Source organism: Moschus berezovskii, chromosome 5 (assembly GCF_049115385.1).
Source record: "Moschus berezovskii isolate FMDL1 chromosome 5, NW_MosBer_1.0, whole genome shotgun sequence".
Taxonomy (NCBI): Eukaryota; Metazoa; Chordata; class Mammalia; order Artiodactyla; family Moschidae; genus Moschus; species Moschus berezovskii.
In genome coordinates, this window is record NC_142464.1 from 90,452,171 (window position 1) to 90,476,986 (window position 24,816).

Sequence of the window (24,816 nt, forward strand, 5' to 3'; positions counted from 1 at the left end):
TCATCAAAGCCAAAACTTAAGAGTATGCTTTGTTGTTATAGGGCTAGCAGCACCAATTGTGCTTACAATTTGTTTTGTATTTACATTCATATAATGCAAGTATCAGTAGAAAAACTTTGTCAAGAAAACATCTTTTCTACAACACAAAGTACCAGTATTTTGCAAAGATGTTATTCCAATCAATCAAATCCTCAAATGCTATTTTTTTGAAGCAAAGAAGCAAAGATACTGGCCACAAGTAGCATTAATCATGCAGTTGTTAACAATACAGGCTAAAAATGAAAACGCTTCTTTGAAAGCTGCCACACATGGACAAAGGTTAACTGAGTTCCCTTGATCTCATCCAGATTGGTTTCTGAACAATTTTTCTCGCCCCAGCAATTATGTAAAAATTATCAGAAAAATTACTCACTCCAAGGTCACCTGAGCCACAGCGTCCATTGAACTGTATCCATTTTCCATGAAAATCTCTGTATATCGGCCCATTTTGATTGCTTCTAGCCATTCGCCTACTGATCTGTAGGCCCCAGATCCCAGTGAGCCATGTTCTGTCAATAAATTAGATACTCTAAAACACAAAAATTAAAAATTTTTATTGTAACACTAACTCATTACCAATAGATCTTTGAGTTTATAAATATATTTATAGGAGAAGAATATACAAATGCTAACAAGGAAGAAAATAATTCGAAAAACAGAATGCAAAAATCAGCCTATTCAGATTTTTTCTATCCATAGTTAACAATGGCTTATAATGGTTTGATAACTGAATTTTCTGTAATACAAAACATTAACTAAAAATTCCATGTTAGTAATTTAGATGTATTTATTTCCTACTGTGGTTTTGTTTGTAAAATACAGAAAATGCTACCAGAGAAATGCAGGATAATTTGTGTAGAGTCAATTGCTTCTAGACTTCGCTAGAGAAACTTGTACTCATTTAATCTTATTTCCTAGAAGACCAGAAATTAGTTATCCTTTATTTTATGCTCTTACATAGGAGTGCTTGTTAATTCACCTAGGAGTAGTAGAACTGGAAAGCAAAATGTAACCCTTAATATTAATACATAAGAAAACAAAATAGAATTAATCAAACTATGTGATGCTCTTAATTATATTAAATTTACACTCCTTGACCAATAATATATGAAATGATGATAACGATTTCTGGAAATGTATCCTAAGGAAATAATTAGGAAATAGCAAAAAATACATGCACACTTTTTTGCTAAAGAAACATCAAAAGCAATTTAAATGCCCATCAGTGGGACTTTACTTCAGTACATTGCAACCATTAGTACAGGACAAATACCTTTCTTTCTATCCATGTTCTCTGTACTTTCTCACATCCCATTTATACTTCAACCTACTTTGGTATAGCTTCTTCCAAACCAATTTTACAAAAATTTCTCTGGTTAAGGTGAATAATGATCTTGATTATGTCAAAATGTGTGAAGATTTTCCAATAGTTCAGATGACTAACCTCTCAGAAACATTCAACAATCACCACTACTACCATCTCCCCTTGCAATCTTACCTTATCTCAACCTTTTTTGAATCACTGTTCTTTCTTTTGTGGCTTCCATAACATGGTATGCTTCTCTTCAATCTCCTTTGCTTGCTCTTCTGTTTGACTTTAAAATTTGGAGGGAGCCAGGACACGGCCCTACATCTTCTCTACTCGGCCTATAACTTCACTTTGGGGAGTTTTACCCACTTGCATGCTTCAAACGGCATCTATTTTTCTCTGCTTTTCATCTCCTGCCTAAGTTACTCATATATTCACATGTCTACTTCATGATTCCATAGTTCTTGGGATTCTACTCACAACATGTCTGACACCACACTACTCATCTTCTAAACATCCAATTCCTCCTGAAGCCCTATTTCTTATAGTCTATGATACAACTGTCTGCTCCTTCCTTGTCTTCAGCCCCTTCACAATCTATAATTGTGTTTCTTATCTATTCTACTTCCAATATATTGCAAATCCGACCACTTCTTCTGTCACCAAATTAGTTCAAGACATCATCATGTCTTATCTGCACAAGCACATTAGCTTATAGTTATTCTGCTAAATTTTACTCTCACTCTCCACTCTAAAAAATTTTTTAAAGTTTTTATTTCATCTCTCTCTCCCACAAGAGTTTGTTGCTTATTTCTGCATACTCAGCACCTAGCCCACAGCCTTACAGAGAATATACACATGAATACTTATTGGATGAATAGATATTTTGTAGTAATTTGTAGTCAATAAATAGTAGAGTCAAAGATTTGTTGGATTTGGAGAACAGGATCTTGAAGTTGAGATAATAGAAGAGATGCAATTTGGGGTAATAGCAAAGTCTAGAATATGACTATGAAAAAGAGTCCAAGGTGGGTTAGAGATCAAAATCATTGAAGGAGAAAATTTCAAGGTATTGAGAAATATTTGAATATCATCTACATGGTTACTCATTTCACCTAATTTTGTGACATGTGTAGGAACAGAGAGAAAGAGACAGTGAATCAGGAACTAACACCTTCGAGAACCAGGACTTGTAGATGAATGAATAAAAATTCAGGTAGAGAGTGATACAGCCCTCCCTCTACTAACTGCAGCTGATTGATTCCAGGACCAGCCCTCACCCAGTTAATACCCAAATCCATGGATGCTCAAGTTTCTTATATAAAATGATGTAGTAGAGTCAGCCCTCTGCGTCCACCCATACAGAGGGTTGACTGTAGAGTCTTAAGGTAAATCTGTTAAAATGAAACCTAGCAAGTTGAATTCTATATAGTACATATATAAAGTAATATGAAATTTTGTTGGAAATTTTTCAACTGCTCTCAACCTATAATGATGATGTTGAAATTAATACAATTTAGAACTTAAAATTTCTCTTTATGATTTCCTTTCCTTACATCAATTTGTGATTACCTAATTCAAACAACTAGAGAGAAACAATATTTTAGATGACAACAAACAAATTAAAAGCAGTTATTTTGGGAATAACATAAGGAGTGATCTCTAAGATGCATTCTCTATTTGCTACCACAGAAGGCTAATGATGCCTGAACAGAGTTTGAAGATTCATTCCCCATTTGTATTTAAAAATGACTCTTTGTCTAGTAAACAAATGTTTATACCAGAGTCACAGAACTTATGTAACTTTATCAATAAATTGTTTCTCATTTGGTTCATACTGCTGCTGCTGCTAAGTTGCTTCGGTCATGTCTGACCCTGTGCAATCCCATAGATGGCAGCCCACCAGGGGCGGTCAATTCAGCTACCAGGAGGATACCTTTTCTTGTTGAGAACGATAACTGCCTTATATATAATGAAAATAATAATCTGGTATATTTTCTAGTACATAATCAAAATTATATACTTTTTGAGAGGACAATTTGTAATTTTTAAAGTAAAAGAGTTAAGAATTCTTTATATAAGACAACATTATTTAAATGCACTTACATGCATTCAGAAAAGTTTAAAAAATGCTCATTTGCTCACACAAATTTTTTCCAAAAGATTACTCATTTATTAGTTTCAAGTCCTGTTCAAACTACACAGTAAATGATTATCCAAATATCTATACTCAACTGGATGAGAGGAAAGAGTCCATTAAGGAATTATTGATGTTTATAGAATATAACAGGTTGATAAATCTAGCTAAGGAAATCAAGAGTAATTGTTATGTATCTCTGGTTTAAAATTTTATCAGTGATTAACTGGCTTTTTCCCATGATCTTATAATTTTATTTCCCCATCCAAACCTATGTGGGGTTCAAAGCACTGGAGAGCACATATATTTGGTGATTTTTAAAAAATATTACCTGAATTTGACTACAGTTAACATTTATCTGAAACTGGTAGGTTACACTATTAGATTAGGTATAGGTGTTAAGTATAATTTAAATTTTTATATTTCATTCATGTAAAGAACATTATGCAAAAACCATATTCAAATAAATTAGTGCAATATAGGTTCACAGGCTAGTGTGTGTACAAAAATAATTTCATTAACTTGATATCTGTGGCATTAATCTGAATTTGCAATATTCAGAAAAATCTCCCCAGTCTGGCCTTGTACCTGCTTGATGCATTAACCAGTGTCTTCAAGCTACTTGGGTTACGGATCAGCTTGTCCAACATGTTGACAATTTCTTCGAACTTGGGCCTGCTATTTCGATCTTTCTGCCAGCAATCCAGCATTAATTGGTAGAGAGCAGCAGGGCAGTCCATGGGGCTTGGCAGACGGTAGCCTTCCTCTACGGCTTTAATCACCTGCGTAAAGTGAAAAAGAACAGGTCCCCCAATGCCACAGATTAAATACAGAATAGTTTGAGAAATTTCCCCCTGCTCAGCTTGCATCCTTACTCTTACTCTTGCGATAACAACTGCCATCACTGCCTCTAACACCCTCCATTACTCCTTTTGCTGCAAAATACGATGAAAAGAAATAATAGGCTATCATACAATATAAGATAGGCTTTCCTCACTTGTGATAAAGAAAATAAATGGTAATCATTTTTACCTAAAATCTTGATAAAGGGTGATTTATAAAATTAACTGACATAAAAGTAAATAGTTCATGCTTTATTTATCCTCACATTTTGGAATCAAATAGAGATTAACTTTTCCAGCGATTTCTCTGAAAATTTCATGTCTTTTTAATGAAAAATTATGAGTAGAACCACATTTTTTTAAATAATAGAAGCACAATTTTACTTCCAAAGAGACTTTTGGATGGCAAATGATGGATAAGCCTAAGGCCAAATTAGCATAACTGTCTCATGTATCATTTAATAATATCAGGTCTGGCTGTTTATTATCATCTGCTGTTTTCAGTCTGGAATTTGGAATGACTGTTTAGTAGTGTGAGCATTACAAACATCATTGATTTTACATGCAACCACATATATATCAGTCTAACTGTGAGGTTTTTTTATCAAATACATTCTTAATGTTGCTGCTGCCATCAAAATATCTAACTCCAGAAGAGAACTGTTTATGTTATCAAACAATAACATATATTTTATTTAATTATTTAAATTCTAATATTTAAATGATACCAAAAACCAATAATGACGAGCATATTTCTCAAATGCTATTTGAATATTTTCTTAGTGATTGTTAAGTGTTTGTTTCAACAAACACTTTAGATTTGACCTGACAATTAGAAAAAATAGGATTGGAATAGAGAGTTTATAAAGACAATTTTGAAAGGTTGGAGAGGAATCAGTTTTCTAATGATAAAGGAAACAGCATTTGAACAAACGCAGGGGCAGATGGAGGAAGACAAAATGGCAGATTTCAGAAACATTTATAACACACGCGTAGAGGGACTAGTAGAGAAAATTTTTGAGAGAAAATAAGTTCAAGCTTTTCTTGCTGGTTGATTTTTTCTGTTAATTTTAGGTAAGAACATTTATGAGGGTGGGAAATGTTGATAGGTATAATTTGGAGCTTGTTTTATTTGAAGTAAGTTTAGGCAACTGCAGATGGCAATTTGCAGGAATCTGGCTAGAGTACAGGAAATATTTGGGCTGATAATATGAATGTGAGGGTCATCCGCACTTGGTCACAGCTTGAAGTCAGGTGTAGTTTATAGCTCCCTGGGAAGGACACAAAATAATGGTTCCCGAGAAGCACCAATAGTTAAGTTCAGGCAAAGAAATAAAAAGAACTCAAGGACTCTGAGAGTCATCTACTGCTTTAGTTAACTCAAAAACAATACAAAAAGTTAAAAGGCAAATCATAGTAGAAAATATTTTAAAAAACTATAACATATAGTTAACATATCTAGTGTATTAAAATCTCACGCAGTATTGAGAAGTAAAATAATAAAACAACAAATAAGAAATAGGTACTAATCAAAAATTTACAAAAGAAAAAAGTGCTAAACCAATTCTGAGAAATTATTAACACTAGTGATCAAATAAGTGAATAGTAAAAATTAAAAGTGCTATTTGCACACCTATATTAATGAAAGTTCATTTATTAATTTGCTTATTATAAGACTCCACATTGTTTACAAGGACAATGGTTATTCTCTAATAATGTCTATATGGCTGGTGGGCTGCCGTCTATGGGGTCGCACAGAGTCGGACACGACTGAAGCGACTTAGCAGCAGCAGCAGAATTAAATGTCTTAATAGAGTTTATATCGTGAAATATTTTACTATGCAGTGAAAATAGTCATTCATATTTACATAAAACCTGATATATCTGATAATGTGCTTGTCCTCAAAGCTTGATACTAATTTTGCCTATTTTTTTTTTGACATCTATTTTTAAAAATTATTTTCTTTCCTTCTCTGATCAGCTAATCTTACAAGTCAGGGGTCCCCAAACTCTGGGGTCTAAAGCCTGATGATTTGAGGTGGAGCTAATGTAATAATAATAGAAATAAAGTACACAATAAATGTAATATCTTTGAATTATGCTCCCTCTTTTCTCCTCCCCCAACACCCCATACCCTAGTCCATGGAAAAATTGTCTTCCATGAAACTGGTCCCTGCTGCCAAAAAGCTTGGGGACTGCTGCTACATGTGATCATGAAATGAATAAATTAAACCAATTCCTTAATTTTAAAGGAATCTGTAAGTTATTTGATCTGAGAAATTATTTCCAGAATATATTACCTAATTTTATTTTCAGCTGTAATTTTACATATAGATATAATGAAATTAAAAGACGCTTACTCCTTGGAAGGAAAATTATGACCAACCTAGATAGTATATTAAAAAGCAGAGACATTACTTTGCCAACAAAGGTCCGTCTAGTCAAGGCTATGGTTTTTCCCGTGGTCATGTATGGATGTGAGAGTTGGACTGTGAAGAAAGCTGATAGCCGAAGAATTGACACTTTTAAACTGTGGAGTTGGAGAAGACTCTTGAGAGTCCCTTGGCCTGCAAGGAGATCCAACCAGTTCATTCTAAAGGAGATCAATCCTGGGTGTTCATTGGAAGGACTGATGCTAAGGCTGAAACTGCAATACTTTGGCCACCTCATGCGACGAGTTGACTCACTGGAAAAGACTCTGATGCTGGGACGGATTGGGGACGGGAGAAGAAGGGGACGACAGAGAATGAGATGGCTGGATGGCATCATCGACTCAATGGACATGAGTTTGAGTGAACTCTGGGAGTTGGTGATGGACAGGGAGGCCTGGCATGCTGTGATTCATGGGGTCGCAAAGAGTTGGACACGACTGAGCGACTGAACTGAACTGATAATACCCTGTCTCTAAGTTAACTTAGAACTTGGCCCAGTAATTAGGTCATTGAATTTAACTCTAAATTCATCTTTATAATTTATATTTAAAATAGATTTAGTGCTATAATTTTAGATTTTATATTTGGACATTGTGCAGTATTTTTGTTTTTTTCATTTTTACCTATTGTTCCTTTCATAGCTTGAGGGAGAAATGAATGGCATTACTACTCTGGTGGTTTGTGAAAAGCTAGAAATCTACCAAAGTTCTATGTAAAATGCTGTTCATTTTATCATAAAATTTATAATGTATGGCCAATGAATCATAATCTAATTAATTGACTTTGTTATTATGATTATATTTCTTAATATACATGGTTGAGAAGAACAAATGAAAAGATAAAAAATAAAAAGATAGCCAGAATTTTTACAGACAACCTGGCACCATTTCAGACTTCTATATCCGAAATATTTTTATATGCTATGCATTTTCTTGGCACTGACATGTAAATCAATAGTCTGAACACAATTTTAAAAATGCTGCCTCTCCTTCCAATACATAAATCTCAACACTGAGCACTATTATGATAAGGCAGTAATTACCTGGTGGTAACTCTGTTGGGCCCTTTCCATCATGCAAGTACACTGGGTTCATCTTTCAGGTACATATACCCTTTCTGGGTATGGTTTGCTTTTGCTATCCACAGAGCTCCAGCTAGTATTTGTAGGTTGGAATGCCTGATCCACAAACATGAACTCACACCTAGCATATCACGTAACTAGAATATCCACATCATAGTGAAGGATCTGTGAGCTTATCACATACATAAGGATATGCTGGTAAATATTTAACAACTTTCTCTTCTTGAGGGGAAAATAGATTATAACATTGCTTTGTTGTTGTCGTTCAGTTGCTAAGTCATATCTGACTCTTTGCAACCCCATGAACTGCAGCATGCCAGGCTTCCCTGTCCTTCATTATCTCAAATTCATGTCCATTGAGTCAGTAATGCTATCTAACCATCTCTTCCTCTGTCACCTTCTCTTTTTGCCTTGAATCTTTCCTAGCATCTGGGTCTTTTCCAATGAGTCGACTCTTCACATCTGGTGACCAAAGTACTGGAGCTTCAGTTTCAGCATCAGTCCTTCCAACGATTATTCATGGTTGATTTCCTTCAGCAGCAACTGGTTTGATCTTCTTGCTTTCCAAGGAACTCTTCACCAGTACCACAATTTGAAAGCATCAACTCTTCAGCATTCAGCCTTCTTCATGGTCCAACTCTCACATCTATACACGACTACTGGAGAAACCATAGGCTTGACAATAAGGACCTTTGTCGGCAAAATAATGTCTCTGGTTCGTAATACACTGTCTAAGTTTGTCATTGCTTTTCTTGCAAGGAGCAAGCCATTTTTTTAAAATTTCATGGCTGCAGTCACTGTCTGCAATGATTTTGAAGCCTAAGAAAATAAAATCTGCCACTGTTTCCACTTTTCCCCCTTCTGTTTGCGATCAAGTGATGGTACCAGATGACATGATCTTAGATTTTTGAATGTTGAGTTTTAAGCCAGGTTTTTCACTCTCCTCTTTCACCTTCATCAAGAGGGGCTCTTTAGTTCCTCTTCACTTTTGCCATTAGAGTGGTATCATCTACATATCTGAGATTGTTGGTACTTCTCCAGGTAATCTTCACTCCAGCTTGTGATTCATTCAGCCTGGCATTTCACATGATGTCTCTGCATAGAAGTTAAATAAGCAGGGTGACAATATACAACCTTGACATACTCCTTTCCCAATTTTGAACCAGTCAGTTGTTCCAAGTCCGATTCTAACTGTCGTTTCTTGTCCTGAACGCAGGTTTCTCAGGAGACAGGTAAGGTGGTCCGGTACTCCAACTCTTTAAGAATTTTCCACAGTTTGTTGTGATACACAACAAAGGCTTTCACACAGTCAATGAAGCAGAAGGTTGTTTTTTTTTTTTCTTTAAGTTTCCTTGCCTTTTCTGTGATACAATGGATGATGGCAATTTGATCTCTGGCTCCTCTGCCCTTTCTAAATCCAGTTGGAACATCTGGTAGTTCTTGGTTCACGTACTGTTGAAGTATGGATTGAAGAATTTTGAGCCTAACCTTACTGGCATGCAAAATGAGTGCAATTGTCCAGTAGTTTGAACTTTCTTTGGCAGTGCCTTTCTTAGGGATTGGAATGAAAACACCTTTTCCAGGCCTGTAACCACTGCTGAGTTTTCCAAATTTTCTAGCATATTGAGTGCAACAATTTAACAGCATCATCTTTTAGGATTTGAAATAGCTTATCTGGAATTCCATCACCTCCACTAGCTTTGTTCATAGTAATGCTTCCTAAGGTCCACTTGACTTCACACTCCAGGATGTCTGGCTCTAGGTGAGTGATCACACCATCGTGATTATCTGGGTTGTGAAGATCTTTTTTGTATAGTTCTTCTGTGTATTCTCACCACCTCTTTTTAATCTCTTCTACTTCTATGAGATCCATACCATTTCTGTCCTTTATTTAGCCCATCTTTCCATGAAATGTTCCCTTGGTATCTCCCATTTTCTTGAAAAGATCTCTAGTCTTTTTTATTCTATTGTTTTCCTGTTTCTTTGCATTGTTCATTTAAGAAGGCTTTCTTATCTCTCTGTGCTATTCTCGGGAACTTTGCATTCAGTTGGTTATATCTTTCCCTTTCTCCTTTGCCTTTCACTTCTCTTCTTGTCTCAGCTATTTTAAGCCTCATCAGACAACCACTTTGCCTTTTTACATTTCTTTTTCTTGGGGATGGTTTTGATCACTGCATCCTGTACAATGTTATGAACTTCCAACAATAGTTCTTCAGGCGCTCTGTCTATCAGATCTAATCCCTTGAATCTACTTGTCACTTCCACTGTATAACTGTAAAGGATTTGATTTAGGTCATACCTGGGACTTGAACTTCACTGTTGCTCAGACAGTAAAGAATCTGCCTGCAATGCAGAAGACCAGGTTTGATACCCGGGTTGGGAAGATCCTCTGGAGAAGGGAATGGCAACCAACTCTAGTATTTTGCCTGGGGATTCCCACAGACAGAAGTGCCTGGCAGGCTACATTCTGTAGGTTTGCAAAGAGTCAGACATGACTGAGCGACTATAACTCCAAACTCCTGAATGGCCTAGTGTTTTCCCTACTTTTTAAAATTTAAGTCTGAATTTTGCAATAAGGAGCTCATGATCTGAGCCACAATAAGCTGCAGGTCTTGTTTTTACTGACTGCATAGAGCTTCTCCATCTTTGCTGCAAAAAATATAATGAATCAAATATTTTCTTACTTATCTGATATAAACACTCCTTCTATGTCAGCTGCAAGCAACCAACAAAATCTCATTCAGGTGGAAATGTTCTGAAAATTCTCTGTTATGTGCTGGTTCCAGCAACCACTATACACAGTTCATTATCCAGAAGCAACAAACCTCACAGAATGCTGGAATACTTTTAAAGGCACCACTGAAGCACAAACATTTGAACCGCTTTCACACTTTTTGGGCGAGGAGAAATTTGTGTGGCCCCCAGGTAAAACTCTAAGGGGCTCTCCTGTTACTACTTTATAACAACTGTGAACAGAAAATGCTTACCTCCAAGAATGGAAGATTGATTCAGACTACCAGTTAAGCCACCATGATTTGCCAGGTTGTTGGTGATGGGAAGTCAGAATGGATGCTAGAGGAGGGAGAGGTTAAGAACTATATGAGGTCCTAAGATCAGCTGAGGGGCTACAGTTTGGTCCATAATTGGCCTCTTCTGAATTTTCCTTCAGAAAGAAAAGCCTACAGAACCATGGAACAGACCATTCTGGAACTTGTGTGGAAAAGTTGCTTTGTGCTGCAAAAAAAGTGGAGCATGGCAACCACAAAAATCTGTCTCACATATCTTCACCTGCAGGCATGGTAACTGACCTATAGACCTTAACCCTAACACCTCTAAAATCCATCATCATGTTTACACCAAGGTCATGGTTTGTTTAGACTGAAAATGAAAGTTACTCAGTCATGTCTGACTTTTTGTGATCCTATGGATTATATAGTCCACGGAATTCTCTACGCCAGAATACTGGAGTGGGTAGCCTTTCCCTTCTCCAGGGGCTCTTCCTAACCCAGGAATTGAACCCATGACTCCCACATTGCGGGGAGATTCTTTAACAGATGAGCCACAAGGGAAGCCCAAGAACACTGGAGTGGGGAGCCTATTCCTTCTCCAGTGGATCTTCCTGACCCAGGAATCAATGCGGGGTCTCCTGCATTGCAGGTGGAATTTTTTACCAACTGAGCTATCAGAAAAGCCCTTGTATAGATTCATTTCAGTTCATTTCAGTTCAGTCGCTCAGTCGTGTCCGACTCTCCGCGACCCCATGAATCACTGCACGCCAGGCCTCCCTGTCCATCACCAACTCCTGGAGTTCACTCAGACTCATGTCCATCGAGTTGGTGATGCCATCCATCCATCTCATTCTCTGTTGTCCCCATCTCCTCCCGCCCCCAATCCCTCCCAGCATTAGTCTTTTCCAGTGAGTCAACTCACTCACAGTCAATTACTGAATATGTTACTGATAAGATGAACACATTCCTATGAGACTACTACAACAGCCAATGTTGGCTTGGGGACCCCTTGGCAGCCTTGGCAGCCTTGGCAACCTCTCTTAGAAGTATACTTTGGTCTCAGATGCTGGCCTCCACCATCCTTCCTCTGATCTCTATCTGGGACCAGATTTGCATCACAATCTGACATCTCTCCCAGCTTCTCTCATCCCTTGCTCTTTTTCCTCACAAGCATTCCTTTTAATAATACAATGTGTATGGAATTCCCTCTTGACATAGGCTTCTTGGATCTAAACTAGTCCAGGCATTATATTATAAATTGTTGTTCAGTCGCCAAGTCGTCTCTGACTCTTTGCAACCCCATGGACTGCAGCACACCAGGCTTCCCTGTCTCTTACCAACTCCTGGAGTTTGCCCAAGTTTATGTCCAATGAACTGGGGATATCATAGGTACTAAGATGAGAGTTGGACTGTGAAGAAAGCTGATCGCCGAAGAATTGATGCTTTTGAACTGTGGTGCTGGAGAAGACTCTTAGAGTCCCTTGGACTGCAAGGAGATCCAACCAGTCCATTCTAAAGGAGATCAATCCTGGGTGTTCATTGGAAGGACTGATGCTAAAGCTGAAACTGCAATACTTTGGCCACCTCATGCGACGAGTTGACTCACTGGAAAAGACTCTGAGGCTGGGAAAGGTTGGGGGCGGGAGGAGAAGGGGACGACAGAGAATGAGATGGCTGGATGGCATCACCGACTCAAGGGACATGAGTTTGAGTGAACTCCAGGAGTTGGTGATGGACAGGGAGGCCTGGCGTGCTGTGATTCATGGGGTCGCGGAGAGTCGGACTCGACTGAGCGACTGAACTGAACTGAACTGAAGATGCAAAATATATGTATATTACCTGCACTCATTTTTAACACATATCTGCAAGATAAGAATTAATACACATTTTACAAGTGAAACATGTGACATTTCAGAAGGTTAACCACTGTGCACATTCACACAAGTAACAAGTGGCTGTGGGAAGACTCACATCTAAGTCATTTGGCATGCAGTTATGTAGATCTTTCTATCTAAGCGCTGAGTCACTCTACTGAAATGAGAAATTATTACCTCCCCAGAAAATAATTTGGGACAGGTATGGATATTACTCCAGGGAGTCAGACTTCTTCCACCATAAAAAAAATAATATCCAGAATTAGAATGAGCTATTTTGAAAGATAGTGCATTCTTCATCACAGGAGATGTGAAAGTGTAGGCTGGATAAGTGAGTGGCAGGAAATTGGTAGGGAAACTTCAAGCATCATCATGAGCTCTGAAGAATTAGGTTCTACGTAGGTTGTGAATGCTTATGTTGCTTGGTATTTACTTGAAGCTTCACAGATGAGTCCTTCAGTTACTTCATGGATATGAAGCTCCTCCAAAGTGACTAGTTTAATAATATATTCTTGGAAATTATCTCAAATGCCATAGAAATAGTTTCATATAGACTAATTTTTTTCCCTAGTATTTCTTCCCTGTTCCCAATAGATATTAAAAATGTATCAAGTATGTCTTTTTTTTCATACATCAATCTTAGAGAATTCCAGAGATTAGAATGATCTTAGAAATCTTCTGTTCAAGTCCATTTCCTTTATAATCACTGAAACTGACCAAGAGTTATAGAATCAAAGATTATTCTATTCTTTCAATTTAAGATTTTTGTTTTAGTTTTTTATAAAAAGAAAGATATAGAAATTTTAGATTGATATTTGTTTATGTCTCACTTTTTTCCAAAGGTAAAGAATTTCCATGAAGTTACCTACCAGTCCCTAAACTAATTACTTGCATCCAAAGGCAGCATTATCCTTAGAAAATCAGTAACTATTTGTCCAGTTAGACTCATTGAGACCAAGAATAATTTGCTCACTGTAAAATCGTGGTAATTTGGAGTATTTGGGTGAGAACTAAACTCCTCATATATCGGTTAATTACAGTATACTGTATGTTACCATAAACTGTTCTTTTCTGTTTTGCCATTAAAAACTTCAGAAATGCTGTATACATATACACACATCATTTTATCCCATCAGAATCTGAAACAAACAAGGCACATCTAATACAAGATGAGTTCACATCCTTTTAGAGTCAAAGATATTTGCCACCTTAAAGGTGTGATTTTGGCTAACAGAAATGGTATTAGAAATCTGAATGAGAGAATAGCATTGTAACACGTATATCACCCTATGTAAAATAGATGGCCAGTGCAAGTTTGATGCATGAAGCAGGGCACTCAAAACTGGTGCCTGGAACAACCCAGAGTTTGGGGTGGGGAGGGAGATGGGAGAGGGGTTCAGGATGGTGGCACAAATGTGCACCGATGGCTGATTCATGTTGATGTATGGCAAAAAGCATCACAATATTTTAAGGCAATTATCCTCCAATTAAAATAACTGATTAAAAATTTAAAAAAATAAAACATAAAAGGAGAGAAAAAAAAGAAACCTGAAAGCTTAAAAAATTTTTTTAAATGTATTGCTTACATAAGTTTTTTAAACACTTTGTAACTTATGTGCTTAGTATACACTATGCATTCATGTTGTTTTTCAGTCCCTAAGTCACTGGAAAAGACTTGATGCTGGGAGGGATTGGGGGCGGGAGGAGACGGGGACGACAGAGAATGAGATGGCTGGATGGCATCACCGACTCGATGGACATGAGTTTGAGTGAACTCCGGGAATTGGTGATGGACAGAGAGGCCTGGCATGCTGTGATTCATGGGGTTGTGAAGAGTCGGACACAACTGAGCGACTGAACTGAACTGAACTGAAGTCAAGTCCAACTCTTTGTAACCCCATCGACTGAAGCACTCCAGGCTTCCCTGTCCTTCATCAACTCCCTGAGTTTGCTCAAACTCATGTCCATTGAGTTGACGTGGCCATCCAACCATCTCATCCTCTGTCACCCCCTTCTCCTCCTGCCTTCAATCTTTCCCAGTATCAGGGTCTTTCCCAATGAGTAAAAGAGACTGTCACTAAATATAAAAATGCAACACATATCCTCTCATTTTATTTCTTTTTAAGTCCTGAAAAATGTTGACATTTAAACTGAAATAAGGAAGCTTCTACTGACTACAGGATATAATCTTAGCTTCCCAAACTTGAATCAGAGTTCATGGTCTGATATTTACCTAAAATCATATTCGTCATCTTAGTTGATTTTTATTATATGTTGTCATGGCTTTTCTCTGTGATGATGGAGGCAATCCTAAATCAAAAGAAATCTACTGCAGCATTCTGTCTCCCTGACACAGCAGAAGGGCTCCTCTGAGAGATTAGATTATTCTGCATGTCTCGGTAATGTAACATTTTCATGGTAGCAAAGCGCTTTAGAATCAGACAATATCTAGAATGCAGAGATGATAGAATATATCATTTAAAACTGCCAAATCAGTACTTCCATTTTGCTTTCTGAGAATCATTTTTCAAAAGAAATATTCAGTGATCATGATTTTCAAATACAGTAGATCTGTCATTTTTCTTGGATACAAATTTTGATAAGAAATTGAGGCATACCAAACTCAATATTTAGCTTGCTGAGAAAATGCAAAGCATGTGTTGGACATTCTATTAGAGGCAGACATTTTAGAAAGATCTTTAATTGTATAGTAATTTTCTGTAAACCTCATTTAGGTTCTTAGAAAACCCAACCAAAGCCAAAATATTAGCTTTTATTTTTATTGTGTTCTGAAAATATTACATTAGCACTTCCTTGTATCTTCTAAATAGTTTTAAATAAAGTTATCAGAAAAAGAATCAAAACTCTCTAATGGCTGAAAACAGGAAAAATATTTGTTCCTAATCCTTCACACCTCTTTGTTTTTATGTCTTTTTCCATGTAAATTTAGATTGTCCATTCACAACAAGCTGATTATGGGAACTGGACTGATCCTCTGATTATGGGATTGGACAATGGAATGTGCAGGCTGAAGTGCAATTGGGCTTATTCTCATCCTTCAGTCACAGGGCAAATGAGCTCATATCCAGGCTAGCCTGCTGGTCTCTGATAGAAGATGAGGGCCATGTGGAACAGAGCCAAGGTATACCAGTATATATCAACCAGTCCACAGGAGCATGAGCAAGCCCAGTCCAGATCAGCAGAAACACATATGAGCTTTCACCTAACATTATATTCTACTTTGATCTATCATATTTGTGACAGATAAAGCTATGTCAGGCGTAACTGTCAATAATATGAATAATAATGCTACATATACACATATTTCAGTTCAGTTTAGTCGCTCAGTCGTGTCCGACTCTTTGCAACCCCATGAACCACAGAACTCCAGGCCTCCCTGTCCATCACCAATTCCCTGAGTCCACCCAAACCCATGTCCATTGAGTCGATGATGCCATCCAACCATTTCATCCTCTGTCGTCCCCTTCTCCTCCTGCCCTCAATCTTTCCCAGGATCAGGGTCTTTTCAAATGAGTCATCTCTTCATATCAGGTAGACAAAGTATTGGAGTTTCAGCTTCAACATCAGTCCTTCCAATGAACACCCAGGACTAATCTCCTTTAGGATGGATTGGTTGGATCTCCTTGCAGTCCAAGGGACTCTCAAGAGTCTTCTTCAACACCATAGTTAAAAAGCATCAATTCTTTGGCGCTCAGCTTTCTTTATAGTCCAAATCTCATATCCATACATGACCACTGGAAAAACCATAGCCTTGACTAGACTAATCTTTGTTGACAAAGTAATGTCTCTGCTTCTTAATATGCTGTCTAAGTTGGTCATAACTTTCCTTCTAAGGAGTAAGCATCTTTTAATTTCATGGCTGCAATTACCATCTGCAGTGATTTTGGAGCCCAGCAAAATAAAGTCAGCCACTGTTTCCACTGTTTCCCCATCTATTTGCCATGAAGTGATGGAACCGGATGCCATGATCTTAGTTTTCTGAATGTTGACATCTTTGAGAAGGACTAAAAATAATTTCGAGTGACAAAATCAGAATTAAATATATCTCAAGAGCGAGAATAAATAAGGAATAAATAAATAAATAAGGAATAAATAAATAAATAAGGAATAAATAAATAAATAAGGAATAAATGCTTTCTTCGAGAGAAGGCAGCAGCCTTGCTGGCATGAGAGAATTAAATACTTTCATAAAGACTAAAGGAAACAGTGGCATTGAAATAAGCCTTGAGAGAAATCAGAAGCCAAACCATACGTTTCAAGTTAGCATTAGGCATTTATCTGGAGAGAGTTCAGCTCAGTTCAGTCGCTCAGTCGTGTCTGACTCTCCGCGACCCCATGAATCACAGCACTCCAGGCCTCCCTGTCCATCACCAACTGCCGGAGTTCACTCAAACTCATGTCCACATTGGAAGGACTGATGCTAAAGCGAAACTGGAGAGAGTAGCAAATAGCAAAATAGGTTTGGTCTCTGTCTACACTAGATTAATCCATAGTAATTATTACATACTGAATCAAATATTTTATATTCAATTAGAAGACTGATTCAATTGGAAACAGTGTGAAGGTTAGGTATAAAATTTTGGAGAGCCAAGCTGAAATTTCTGGCATGACTTGTCATATTTTTGTGGACTAAAGAAAGTCATTTAATCTCTCCAGTGTATTAACTGGGAAACAGATAATATCCCTCTGATGGATTGCTAAACGTGCAATGATTTCATCACTTTGGCCACAGTCCCGGCCCTAAAATCATAAGGTTGATGACAGTTGATGATATTTTCTCTCAAATTTAGAGAAATATAAAAGTCAGCATCCCTTCTTTGCTTGACTAAGTCAAGCAAACAGGGCACAAAGAAAACTATTTGTAGCAGTTGTAGATGACAGAAAGAAAGGGAGAATCATTGCCTTGCAGTTAGTTTGCTGAGAGGCAGGAATCAATCAGCCTAATTTCCTATTACTATCCAAGAAGAATGTTGTTAAATATTTCTTGGGAAAGCCAGAGGGCGACCTTGGCTTCTCATCTAGGGAATCTGAAGGAGGCAGCCTGGCTAGGGCAGCACTGAAGATGGATTCTTTACCAGCTGAGCCAAAAGGGAAGTCCAAGAATACTGGAATGGGTAGTCTATCCCTTCTCCAGCAGATCTTCCTGACCCAGGAATTGAACTAGGTTCTCCTGCACTGCAGGTGGATTCTTTACCAGCTGAACTACCACGGAAGCCCAGGATAGCCTGCAATAGTATCTAAAAGAGGGGACACTGGTAGAACAACCAACAAGAATGTGTTGTCCTTTGGTGAAGCAGACATGTGTGAAGCATCATAAGACACTGTGAGGTGGGGAGCAGGCAGTAAGTGTGGGAATTCTTGAACATCAGCTGGAATACAAGGATCTCACAGGGAGGAAGGCAAAAATCTGACAATTCTTCCTTCCCAATCTCGCTACCTGGTGTCAGGCTGACCCTGCCGTTATAGAATACACTTTGAAATGGATATAGGATTGACTCCGATTTAGACTGGACTTGGATTTTTTTTATCTGAAAGTGAATCTTAATTACTAGCATGGTACTGCTGATTCAACAAAATGCAGCTGGAGAGCTACAGTAGCTGTGTAATAATCCCTAAAGGTGTAGGACAGGGAGACTTTAGAGAGCATGGACGAAAGAAATAATTAGGGAAAAAAAGAAATGTTCTAAATCATCATGGTGATTTATTGAGTTAAACTTGTTCATTATACTGTTTTTTCTACAAAGAAGTAACGAGCTATTAGTTGTTAAATCATTTAAAACAGTAGATGGCATACAGTATTGTTTTCGTTTTTGATACAGTAAGGACTTAATAAATGTTAGCTTTTATAATTGTTTATTTGAAGAAAAATATCAAATTTCAATGTGATTCAAAATAGAAAGGGCTGTATTGAATAGTAACAATGGAAAATTACAAAGGCAAAGACCAGAGAATCATGTGTCAAGCATCATTCTGAACCTAAATAGAAGATTCTTTTCTGGGGTCTTTAATTCCAGGATTTTATTATTTTAAGCTTGAATTATTTCTCCATACGGAAAAAAAAACAGCTTTTTTTTTCTTTTTACAAAATTAAACAGACAATATAACTCTTCCTATATTTTTAAATGTAAAGAAACATAGATTATTTCTTTTTATTCTCTAAGAGCATCCACTGTTAAATCCATATCATTCATCCTTTTCATATGGAGTATTAGCTCCTTTTATCAAGTGCATATCGTAAAAACTTGCCTGTCAGTATTCATTCTTTGATGGCTCTTTCTTCATTTTTGAAAATGATACTGACATGAAATGAGTAAAACATCACGATAGTATAGCTAGAACTGTCCTGGTAAGGGACTAAGCTTTTATATAACAAAAACTTGCTTTCCTTTGTGCTAACTTATTTTGAGGTTTTGTATAAAGGATTTTAATAACAACAGAACAGACCAGAGGTTAAGCAAAGAGCATTTCACTTTTTTACACACCTGCCATTTTCAGAAACACATATATATACACACATACACAAATATATTTGCATGTGTGTATTGTGTGTATAAAAATCTCGTGACTCAGAGAACTATATCTCATTTCAAATTTTAAGGGGACTAGTTCTGTACTTACATCTTGGTTGGTCATCTCCCAGTAGGGTCTTTCTCCATAAGACACAACCTCCCACATCACGATTCCATAGCTCCAGACATCACTTGCAGAGGTAAACTTTCGGAAAGCTATAGCTTCTGGGGCAGTCCATCTGATTGGAATTTTGCCTCCCTAAAATTGAAAAAGAATTTAAAAAAATTCCCACATACTTCAAATGTATCTAGGGATACTTATGCCTTACTGAAAAGATGTAGAAAGAGATGTAGCATTTTTAAGTGAATCTGTTTGACAGCATGCAGTCTCCTTTCACATATCTCAAGCCCATAAGCACTTGTAGACTGACTACTAATTGGCTGTCCAGAAGGCTTCTAGTTTAAATTCTATCTGACTGCTGGAACACATACAGGACCCACATCTCAATTACAGTATCAGTATGGCAACTTTAAGTGGGGAAAGCAGGCAGTAAGGAAAATCAATAAGGTATACTTTCATGACTTGCTAACAGAAAGTAAAGGACTCAAATTCCCAGGGTATCACTTTTTCCTTTAATATAGGGATTGTAAATAGAAATTCTTGATTACTGAATGCAACCATGAGAAGTTTCAAAGTTAATAAGACAAGAATGAAAATCAGATATATTTAAAAAATTAGTTATACTTTCTCCTGACACTGTGCAATTTATTTTAGACTTGATTTCTCTTATTTTTTGTTGTCATACTTCTGTGTATATTTGATCAAACTGTTTATTTTTAAAAGTAAAAGGCAAGTATCAAAATGAGAGTCAACCAAATTAAAAATTATTGAAATTAGATTACGGGGGAACACTCACAACGTTATCAAGTTTGGGTTTTTACATGATAAAAACTATGATTTGGTAAGATTTCTCTTAATTTACAAAATAGACAATTTTATATCTCACCCATTTCAGTGTAAACTCTTTTAAGTTTTAAAAGAAGGAAAATCCATGCAACCAAATATTTCATCTATAAGCAAATATACCTTAAAATAGAGACTGAGAGAGAGAGAAATATTGGTTTTAAATATTTTCTTGGAAGAAACTAAAATAGGTTTTCCTGTTTTGAAGGAAGAAAAAAAAATTAACTCACCTACTAGAAAAAAATGGGACTTAAATTGCTCTTGATGAACCAAAGTTTCAAGACATATGAAGAAATAACAATTTCATGCAATGATTGAAATTGTTCTGTGAGTTGACGTTAATTTGAATTATTCAAGCTAATTTTGAATTATTTGCTCCTTAGAAACATGATAATACCACTTTAAGAAGACTCTCCTGAACCATTCTTTTGTTAATTAAATATTCATAGGCAAGATCACATTATTAGACTGACTATGTGGCACTGGATGGCTTATATTACTATTATATATAATATTATATGTATTATTATATAATGAGTCGGATACAACTGAGTGACTGAACTGAACTGATGTATACATACACATATGTATACATAATATATGTATTAACGTATATAATAATATATGTATTCATAAATAGTTGTTCAGTCGTGTCTGACTCATTGCGACCCCATGTGGTATAGCAGCCCACCAGGGAAGCACTTATGATTTCTCTTCAAACTGTAATTTGTTGATTATTTTAAACTTCAGCCTGGAAGTTTTCTCCTGGTCCTCTCACCATCATATTGTGTATCAGTATTATCTGAAGTTCCCTCACTGGCTCATCTCTCAGTATATGGATTTTCCACAAAGTGTAACCATACCCCATTTCAGAGGAATAAAATTTGAGGGCCTCATCTTTGGCTTCCTTCCCCCTCCTCCACTAGCATGGCACATTTACACAGACCTTGACAAATTCACTTTATGCATTTATTAATAACTAAGACACCAACCAACCATACTGGGAACAGATTTTTCTATAAACTCAATCTTGTTTAGGCCAAGTTTATTAAGTGTAACTCTAATCCCAGGAGAATCCCTACTTGAGGTTTCAGTTAACAGAAATAATGACAATAATAATTAGGTCTAGAAGACAGGAAAATCCCACCAATTAATTTATTGATTTATTAAGCTGACCAATGGAAAGTTTTGTTTGCTTAGGTAAGTTACTCTTAATCTTCAGCATAGTGTAATGCTTAATGATCCATAAATCACAACACAATGAAAAAGAAAACAGCCTTATAATCTAAAATAGACTAAAACAATTAATTTTAAAACGTTGAATTAAATTAGAAAATGTGAACATTTAGCATGCTGCTGCTGCTGCTAAGTCACTTCAGTCGTATCCGACTCTGTGTGACCCCATAGACGGAAGCCCAACAGGCTCCCCCATCCCTGGGATTCTCCAGGCAAGAACACTGGAGTGGGTTGCCATTTCCTTCTCCAATGTGTGAAAGTGAAAAGTGAAAGTGAAGTCACTCAGTCGTGTCCGACCCTTAGCGACCCCACAGACTGCAGCCTACCAGGCTCCTCCATCCATGGGATTTTCCAGGCAAGAGTACTGGAGTGGCTTGCCATGGCCTTCTCCGGAACATTTAGCATAAGCGATGACAAAAGTATTCTGTATTGAAACAAAAGTTAACCACATTGTATAGTGAAAAAGATATAATGATAAATTTCTGCCTTCGTAAGATGCTTTAACATTGAGGATGTTTTGATGACCTTCAAAAGATTTAGAACAAGTTTAGTTTATTATAAGGTATTAAAACTCAAGAAATGTAGTACATAGACTGCCCAGGAAATTCTGTTGCATCATTACCCATAGTTTTCTACAGAAAGAACTGTCAATTATATTACAAAGATTCAGGAAGCAATTACTTTGCTGGAAAAGGGTGTTGATTTATGCTTATTTTGACAATATGATTTAGTGACCAATTTTCCATAGAAGCAGGCTTAACAGTTTACATAGTATAAAAGAAAAGCAATTAGGCATTAAAATACCTCCAGTAAATCAAAACTTTCTGAAGGAATAGCTTTTTTTATTCCCTATCATGTGAATATTTAGAAGGCAGCTATAGATATTTCCGTAGTTCTTTTATACATGAAAAAACTATGGTATAGGGTTTCAGTTCAGTCAGTTCAGTTCAGTCACTCAGTCGTGTCCGACTCTTTGCTATACATGTTTAAATATTCACATATAAAGTATATTGATATATTCAGATATATATGAGCACATATTAAATGCATACATATACTGTATGTTAATATATGTGCATATTTATTACTTTTAATACAGGAGATTCTTTAACTTTTACATTTAATACTGTATATGATTTTTATCAGTTGTATCCACTCTGAACTCAAACTTTTTATTTTCAGTATCTGCAGAAAAAAATAAACAATTAAGACTCATCAGGTGAGTACTTAGCTTATCTAAGCTTAATATTTGAATTTCCTGACATCTAACAAGGAAATTATTTGGACTTTTTTAGCCACCCTCTCTGTTTCTTCCCTCTTTCTTCCTATATTGGAGGAACTTCTTTTTCTTTTGGCTATTTCTTTTAAAATCTTTAAATATTCAATGTCTCCAGTGTAGTATTTCAGAAAAGCATTCTGTTAGATCTTACCCTTGTGGTGTAGGCTGCCTCAGGATCATCTTCCAGTACCCTGGAAAGCCCAAAGTCAGACACTTTGCACACAAGGTTACTGTTGATTAAGATGTTTCTGGCAGCAAGGTCTCTATGCACGTAGCCCATGTCAGAAAGGTATTTCATTCCTGCAGCGATGCCTCTCAGCATGCCAACCAGCTGGATCACAGTGAACTGCCCGTCATTTTTCTGTAAAGATTATACAGAAATATTAGTCCTGCAACACCTATCACTGGGGAAAGCTATTTAAGGATCTTCCTTCAGTCCTTAAATTAATACATACTACTACCAAATTCACATTGAAATTTCTATCTGAAGGAGAATGGAAAAAAAATTAAGCAATAGACAGTAAACTTGATAACTGTATTAGTTACCAAGTGTATACAAAGTGTCCTCTGCTCGGTGAAAGCAGATGAAGGCTTTGAAAACCCTCGACCAAAATCTTATGTCCTGATGCTCTTTTCTGCATTGTGATTCCTTTCTTAGTCATCAGAAGAGCATTTTCATCACTCCAATTTAGTGCCTGCCTTGGGTTAACACTGCACATTTTAGAAGTGATTTAAAAGAACCTGTTTGAATAGGCATATTGGGGTAAAGAAGTGGCCAGAGGAAATAAGTGAGATTCTGCAGTAGCAGATGAGGTAGGGAGGGACTGAGCAATCACCAGGAGAATGTTAGTATTTCTGGGCAACTTGTGGGCACTGGGTTTGGTGCAGACACACAGAATAAGGCTCAGCTGATGCTTATTTCGAAATAAAGGAATGATGTGACCTTCAGTTCAGTTCAGTTCAGTTCAGTCACTGTGTCATGTCCGACTCTTTGCGACCCCATGAATCACAGCACGCCAGGCCTCCCCGTCCATCACCAACTCCCGGAGTTCACTCAAACTCATGTCCATCGAGTCGGTGATGCCATCCAGCCATCTCATTCTCTGTCGTCCCCATCTCCTCCCGCCCCCAATCACTCCCAGCATCAGTGTCTTGGGGCTGATAAACTTAAATATATGTACAAGAAATTTGGCAGCAGAGTCTGGTAGAGGCTGGAGACTGGAAGAGAAGTTTGCCTTACAATTGAACCCCTGTCATATTCTTATGATGGTAACTAATGCCACTGTTGCTTCACTTTTCTAATCAATGACAGTTGTAGCTATTTGCAGGTGAAAGGTTGCCAGTCTACAGGTTTAATCAGGCCTGCAAACATGTTACATTGTTCAGTAAATACTATTTACTAATAAAATGAGTAGCCAACATTTAACATTTGGAGACTTGCAAAGTAAATTCTTTTCCTAAAACCCAGATTTAACAACTTTGACTACCAACTATAATCACATAATGATTCTTCAAACACAGAAGTACAAGTAGTGGCTGGCCTGCAGGGGAGTTATGAGTCTGTTTGACTCTTTCATTAGTATAGATGATTTTCACGGATTTTATAGACATTTCCCCTGTTGTGCCTGATATTACATATTTTGAGAGAGTTAAATACTTATATTCTTTTTAAAATTTTTTTTCATTGTAATTGATTTACAATCTTGTGTTAGTTTCAGGTGTAAAGTGAACCAGTTATACATATACATATATCTACCCTTTTTTAGATTATTTTCCCAATAGGCCATTACAGAGTACTGAGTAGAGTTTTCTGTTCTATACAGTAGATATTCATTAGTTATCTATTTTATCTATAACAGCATGTATACCATCAATTTCAATCTCCCAATGTATCCCCCTTTCTCCCCACTGGTGACCATAAGTTTGTTTTCTACATCTGTGACACTATTTCTGTTTTGTAAACAAGCTCATTTGTACCATTTTTTATATTCCACATATAAGCAATACCATATAATATTTGTATTACTCTGTCTAACTTACTTCAGAGAGTTAAGTACTTAGATGATCTTTTTTTTCCTTTCCTTC

The 24,816-nt window shown here is 36.8% G+C and overlaps 1 protein-coding gene across 1 annotated transcript in view; it reads right to left on the bottom strand.

Moving 5' to 3' along the window:
• Nucleotides 1-4,042: 4,042 nt before the first annotated feature.
• The window catches only part of LOC129562016 (ephrin type-A receptor 5), a 110,623-nt gene continuing 89,849 nt past the window's right edge, over nt 4,043-24,816 (bottom strand). Inside the window, exons 8-10 of the mRNA XM_088836123.1 lie at nt 22,883-23,092; nt 19,362-19,511; nt 4,043-4,267 (exon numbers count right to left, since the gene is read on the bottom strand). Of these exons, the coding sequence (XP_088692249.1) occupies nt 4,043-4,267; nt 19,362-19,511; nt 22,883-23,092 (585 nt within the window). The remainder of the gene's footprint in view (nt 4,268-19,361; nt 19,512-22,882; nt 23,093-24,816) is intronic.